Source organism: Procambarus clarkii, chromosome 1 (genome assembly GCF_040958095.1).
Source record: "Procambarus clarkii isolate CNS0578487 chromosome 1, FALCON_Pclarkii_2.0, whole genome shotgun sequence".
Lineage (NCBI taxonomy): Eukaryota > Metazoa > Arthropoda > Malacostraca > Decapoda > Cambaridae > Procambarus > Procambarus clarkii.
The window spans coordinates 41,379,373-41,386,872 of NC_091150.1; the positions used below are offsets into that span (position 1 = coordinate 41,379,373).

The 7,500-nt window shown below is 43.2% G+C and overlaps 1 protein-coding gene across 6 annotated transcripts in view; it reads right to left on the reverse strand.

Annotated features, from left to right (window-relative positions):
* LOC123759261 (WAS/WASL-interacting protein family member 2) overlaps nucleotides 1–7,500 on the reverse strand; it is a 150,212-nt gene that overhangs the window by 36,267 nt on the left and 106,445 nt on the right. For 5 of the 6 annotated variants that reach the window (XM_069338895.1, XM_069338938.1, XM_069339008.1 and 2 more), the window contains one exon: nucleotides 2,983–3,083. In XM_069338895.1, the coding sequence (XP_069194996.1) occupies nucleotides 2,983–3,069 (87 nt within the window). In that variant the 5' untranslated portion in view covers nucleotides 3,070–3,083. Of the gene's footprint in view, nucleotides 103–2,982; nucleotides 3,084–7,500 lie in introns of those variants that run through there. The other variant, XM_069339066.1, reaches the window with a different exon arrangement.

The following is a 7,500-nucleotide window of genomic DNA, read 5'->3' on the forward strand; positions in this document are numbered from 1 at the left end:
ACTAATGCATGGCTTAAGACCCCATGCTTTGTCATACTGCAATCTTAGCTGACGAGGCTATTTCTCACCAAATATGGGGCTCTAAATTATGTAACTACGGGTTATTCTGCTACATGAAATGAAGCCAATTCCATGATAACTAAACAGCAAACTAACTCGGTGTTTGTGGGGTAGTGAACGCACTAACTTTCTCTGCGTCAAAGTTCCAGCACCGCAAGACAAGAGGCTGCGAGTGCGCACCGACCCGACATCCGCCACAAGCAACACCGTGCGACTGGGGCGTGTGCCTCCGACACCACGCTTCACCTCACCTGGAACTCCGGGCAGCGGTCGCCTTGTTATTATTGTTGCTGTAGCAATCCCCGCCAGCGGCCGCGCCACGCTCACGGGTCCATTGATGCCCGCGCCTCACGCAAATTGCTCCGCTCGCCTACCAAATATGTTCAGACAAGAATTCTCAAGTCGTGTTTCAGGTGTTTGGAATACCTCGCACGTCAGATCAAGCCGAGGTTTCCATTGGCAAGTTTTTTTTTCTTTTAACTGTACGTCATTAGTATAAATATGTTTATAAGTTCGCTGTGAAACTAGAGTATTTTATATGTGAATTAGTGAATTTCATTTTCGCTCACATTACGTCGCGCAGTCGACGCGCGCATCAAGTTTTGTTTTCACAATTGCCATGGCAACACTAACCTTGTCCGAAGAGTCGACCAGTAACTTGACTTTGGCTTAATTTAGAATTCACTGTTGTCATAATCTTGTGGTTGTATAATAGTCTCACCCGCCTCCCTCGTCACCAGAAGGTTACAGACGCCATACTGACCATCACACACACGTGCGAGCACTCCTACACCAGCACAACACACAGCGACCAGACCAATATACTAGGCTATGAATTATAAAACTCGTGCGAGCAGGGGCACATCACGCCACCACCAGCACGGCCACACACAGGATGCTGCTTACGAATATGTACACACAGTTACATTTGCCACAGATGAAAGCTGCAAGTACTGTTTAAAGCAAGACTACACGACGTGTGAATGGTTAAATTCATACCTTGTAACAAAAAGGTATATAAATAAAGGTTAAGGGTTGCAACTACCGTCTGGGCGGTTACGGTAGGGCCTACATTACAAACGTCCAGTTTAAGTCATACCGATTGACATTATGGTCACAACCTTTTATATTCCCTCACTAATTTGAGGTTTAAAATTAAGTAAAGCGCCCCAACCACCACTGATACTGGTGCTGCTCTATTACTGACAGGCAGCCGAGGCCTAGCTCTTTTACATTATTTTATACATACATATATATATACACAACTGAAAACATATATACACATATACATATATATACACATATATATACATATATATATATTTACACACACATACATATACACATACACATACATACATACACACATACATACACACATACACACACACACACCCTGGTGTTCAGAGACGCATTACCAATTGTACTGTGAATATCTATATATTATGCAGAGAGCAGGCGAGACCAGCAGCGTGACCAGACTTTGTGAACTGCAGCACGTGTCTGCGCAAGCACAACTGCGCCCTCACACGTAGGGGTTGTTTTGGGTTCAGTTACCGGGAACGAAAAGTTCCAGGTAGCACGGGCTATGGTGAGCCCGTAGTGGACTTACCTGGCAACGGAGCGGGGGCTGGTTACGGGTGGATTATTTACTTTATTTATATATAATTAGATGGGGTTCCTGGGCGTCTCTCTCCCCCCCCCCCCCATGCCTCCCCAATCCCCCCTCTTTTTCCGCAAGTTCTCCCCCCCCCCTATTCCTCCTCATTCCCCCCCCCCCCCTCTTTTTCCGCAAGTTCTCCCCCCCCCCTATTCCTCCTCATTCCCCCCCCTCTTTTTCCGCAAGTTCTCCCCCTCCCTCACCAAGAACATACTATCCCACAAAGACACTGGTGGAGACTAACCACTATTGTTACAATCGTTACTTTGATTAAACGCTGTAATAACCTATTTAAAATTTTGTGGTTACATATTAAATTGGGATATTATAACCAGCTGAAAAACTTTAACGATGGTAATCAAAATTTCCCCTTCAGACTTCATAGGAGTGACTGGGACTGAATAGGTGCTGATCTTTCTTAAAGACACACACTACGACCGATCTATGGCAGTCCCATACCACTCATGTGTTATCTTTTACAAGTTGGGCGAAATTAACCCCAATAGTTTGGCCTCCTGCCTTGGACAGACTGTTAAACGTTGATAAATGTTTGATTCTGACTATAAGTAATAGATATCGGGTACCAGCTGAAGAATGTTGAAATTGAAAACCCTAAATGTAAAAAGAGAACTGGTGGTCATGATTCGTTGGGATCTTATGTAAAAAAAAAAGTATATTCAACGAAATAAGAAAATATGTTACTGAAATTTGATATGGAGACATCTTAGCAGACACAATAATGATATTCTTCAGCATAATCTTGCCATTTAGATTATGCAGTTCAGTTTAGGTTAGCGCGATACAGGAGCAAATTCCCTCAACGTGTCTGAGCGGGACGACACAGTTACTCCTAGAAATTAATGTTTGCAAGAGATTTAGAAACCTTAATTCACATTCCCTACAAAGGCGAAGAGTAGGATACGAGTACTATATACAAACAAATACAAGGGTATCAAGGGTGAAATTAAGAAACGCTTAAATATTTCAAAATAAAACATTTTCAAGATTGAATTATGGTAGGCAATTTATGAAATAAAATAACAGATGTGGGATAACTGTCAAGAGGTTAAATAAATATTGTGGTTGGGCCACCAGATTTACAGTTTCACGTAGTTTCACGTAGGCTACAGTTTCACGTAGTCTCGTTATTAGGTCCTAACATTCTATAGAGAGAGAACACGAGACTCTTGGCTCAACAGTATGTATCTATTGACGTCTCTGTTATATACAAAAGACAATGTGTAAGGGCAAGATGGGCTTACCTGCATCATGGCAAGTCTGGAGACTCCATTGCCACCTGCCATGGTGGTGTTGCCAGGGGTGTGGTACTGTGCTCCAAGTGTTGCCATTACACCGACGTCGTCTGCAAAACGAGATAATTGTTAGTTAACCGTTATCTGTATTAACAAACTAAACACCACTATTCAAAAACAAAGTAGTGCATATGTAATAAATCATGCTGATACAAGTATCAAATTTTTATTTAGATATTCGAGTATAACGTTCAAAATTGTTTTTTTATTGAACAAGACCACAATTTTAAAAGTTGAGACTTGTATAAACCAAAGAAAAAAAATTAAAACTATCATTAAACATTAAAATGATATATTCCACATTGCAGCCTATCACCAGAACGGTAAACAACGCCTAGTGTCACTACCAGCCACACGTTATCACCAAGATCATGTTAACTGGTTTATTACACTCACTTTGTACCCAGCTTACACTCGCGTCCCCCCCCCAATTATTTTTACAGCTGTTACTTTGGCAATGTTGTAAGAACGACGGTAAAAAAAAGTTTGATTACAATGTAAATTGGGACATAATGAAAGGCTGGAAATCTCTTAAAAACTCTTAAGAAACCAAATCCCCATTTCCAGACTTCATAGAAGTTGGCTGAGGTACGCAATAGGAGCCTATTTTTTTTTTTAATAGGGAAGCTGGAAGTCGCACCCCCCCCACCCCCCCCCCAAACCCACCCACCCACACAGAGTTGTCAGTTCCGGGAGACCTCCAGCTTTGGATACTCTTACAGATAGATACAAAGCTCACATGTATGACGCAAACAATAACGAAAATGCCAGGTACACGTGTAAACAGATTCCTTTATTATTATTATTAAAATTTTTATTGACAGATTCCTTGTGAAATTTTATGCAGATCGTCCTTCATTTGCGAGCACAAACGTCGAAAGACAAGTCATGTTGAGAAAATAATGAGATTGAACTACATTCAATTGAACTGGATTAGACGTCAGTAGATTACAAATCAGCAGACCGTAGAATACGGGAAGTTGAATTAAAGTGGGTGTCAGCACGGAAACACTGCTGATAAACATTAAATTTTGAGGAATAGTGTAGTTTCAAGACATCGCTGATGTGTTACAAATGATAGATGTTAAATGTCAACGATAATGGAATGAATTTAACAGAGCTCGCATTACAGTGATTACTTGACTCTGAACCTGGTGTGTTAACATTATAGAGCGTCAAGTTGTGTGTTACCCGTTCCTGGTGTGTATGGAGGGGGGGGGGGGGGGGTCAGCCCCCTTTATATTTTCCCCCTTCTGTGCGCACTACTACTTATAACATCCATATTGGTTATTATTTCCCTCTTTCTCGGTTAATCTGCGGTTCCCATTTCGACTCACTTTGAAGATAGTTCTCTTTTTTTTTCTTATATCATTGTGCAGGTCGCGATCATGTTCCCCTTCTTCCTTCTCTTCTCTCTAGGGTTATGGCAGTCACATTATTGTGTTCTCGCAGCCATATCCTCTTTATTCAGGCACAAGTCTTGTTGTAAAACTGCACATTCAGTTTTTGTGATTCGCATAATGAGGATTCCATGCCAATGCTTAGCATTCTAATATTGATCATCTTGGCCGTATAGATAGTCTTAAGAAAAAAAATCTCAATTTAGGGTTTAAATACGGATTTAAAGTTAGACAGCATTACACATTCTGTCAATGGTTACATATGCACGTGGTGTTAAGTTTCTGCAATTATACCTACATATTGCCGAGCAGCCGAGCAGCGAGGCAGTCTCACTTGTTTAGTTCTATAGTCCTCACCTAACGCTGCTTCACTACCACTCCCCCCCCACTCCCCTCCCAACACGAGCTAAATCACACTTAACCACATTACTCACCTACCCACCCACCTTCCAATTATTCCACCCACCCACCTTCCCACCTACGCACCAACTCCACCCCTCCCCACCCCCTCCCCATCACTTACGCACGCCAGGCTGAGTACCGCCCATGAGTCACGTTCAGGTCCCCCCCCCCAAACACACCCACCCACCCACCCACACACCACTTACGGTGAGGAATTCACCCAAACAGTAGCGCGTGGTGAAGTGGACTCCCTGGAGCTACGGTAATGGGTCTGGCCATCACAGTACACAAGGGCGGGGTGGATACGCCTGTGTGTCTAGTTACATACTTGGCGACCCTCTAAGTAACTTGTCATAACAGTAGACAAATACGGTTCACTCTGTACGTTTAGGAGAACCAAAGATGTGTTGGTCAGGTGTCCGCGTGGAGCTACACTGTGTTCGCTGGTAAATATTCACGTCCGGGAAGAACTCTGTAAACTTCCAGGTTTTGTTTACTTACCATTTTCCCTCCGAGAGTGACTGTAGGATCACTCCTACATCCTCATTCCTGGACATTTTCCTGTACATTTGTCCACCGAGTCACTTACGTCAACGACCCTATGATCAGTAACCTAACACACACAAATCACAATAGCGTGATGCATCAAATGAGCAAATCCACAAGGGTGGTGACGAGGGTAAGGCAGCGTCTGGGATCCTCTCGGACGTAGGTTCGAACCTACTTCACGGCCCTTGTGGATTGGTTCATCAGTAACCTACATTTTGAAAAAAACAGGATATTCTATCATGTAAGCAACAGCCTGGTGGACCAAACTCTCACAAGTCAAGCCTGGCCTCGGGCCGGACTTGGGGAGTAGAAGAACTCCCAGAACCCCATCAACCAGGTACCAACCAGGTATGTGCGCGTGCCGGGGGGAAGGGAACTAAGTAGGGCCTAGTAGGTGGAGACAGGGAGTTGTCTGTGGTAGCCAGCGAGCTATTGGTGACTGGACTGAGGTATCCCGGGGTGGCCCAGTTGTGTTACGAGATGGAATTATCGTCCGTCTGCCCTCCAAGTTAAGGCTTGTTAACGGTGAAGCCTTTAGAGGAAGCCCACCAGCATGTTGCTAGAGTTTTGTAGTAGTGTTTAGACTGTGATGATACTGTGGAGGACTGGTCTGTGAATTGCTGAGAAAAGTGGACTCGCCAGAGTAATTACCTTAGAAGAAAGGCTCAGGGAAGTATCGTTGAGTACGAAGGACTCGCCGGGATAGATTACTGGAGTTATATTATAGTGTCCTGTGTCAAAGTGACACGTGCGGTGTTATCAGTGTTGTAAATATGTAATAAGTGTATACAGTTAAAAAAAAATGTGGTGATGGTTTGGTATGGTACTGTTTACCCCCATTCCCGTTGGATTGATCATTACTATTCGGTAAATACAGGGTGTTAATAACTTGACCCTGACCTGGAGTTGGATCTGGTAAGAGGCGGCACCAAGGCCCTACAGAACGTTAAATGACAAGCACTCAGTTACTGGCTAAAGGAGGCAGTAACACGCAGCCAGCTCCTACCATCTCTATTGCACTCCAAACATTACCTATACTTGACCCCTTTTGTCGTTCACAGGGATTACACGGCCGCCACAACTATCAACATGCGGCTGGTTATCAGTCTATTTCCCTTGAACAACCTAACATGATGCAATGGCATTGGGAGCAGTAAGATCAGTAAGCTAAACACTGTAGGCACCACTGGATGTGGTGTCTGCCAGACATTAGGCCTCCTGGCCAATGCTGGAACTGTAGTCATGTTTTAAACAAATATAATTGTTTGCCCTGTGTGTTAACTTATGGTTTTTAGCTAATAAATGTAATTATTTAAATGTTAAAAAGTACTTGCAAATTAAAGGGTATAAAAATTAAGCATACATGAGAGTATGGAATAACCCGATTGCCTCGCGCCTGTTCACCCAGCAGTAATTTGAACCTGAATTTAAAACTATAAGCGGTTCGTGTTATCAGAGAACACCTACTGCTTAACAACCTAACCGGTTCAGAAGTGTTCACCGGTCCCATAATATGAAGACCCCCCCCCCCCCCCCTAGCATGGGTCCTCTGACACGAGTCGCACACGTCCTGCTGGGTCACGTGTGGCTAATAATGCTCTCCCAAGCTTAGCGTGTCTCAATAATGCCGTGATTTAACACGATCAATTAGCGTTGAAAATTACACAACACCTATTGCTCTTGCACTTTATGACAAGATCTAGTAGCGTATGTTTAACTATACGCGCACAGAGGCGCGCACGCACCAGTGCTAGATATTATACATAATATATATATATATTATATATATATATATATATATATATATATATATATATATATATATAACTTTTCAGACACTCAACCCACCAGGGGACTCGAACACTGGCCAACAAGGTGGCAGTTGCATGCTGTATCCACTACACTATACTTCAAAGCCATTAAGAGAGGTAGGAATTCTGGGGTATTTAACCAACCAGAACTCCAATCCTCTCCCAGGCAATGAGATAGTGTGGGACCTCGGATGCTCTTTCATCGGTTCCTGTTATATGGGAAAACTCAGTGCCAAATGCTTAATGCAGACTACCCTATTCCAGTAGCTGAAGTTTATAACTTTTCAGACACTCAACCCACCAGG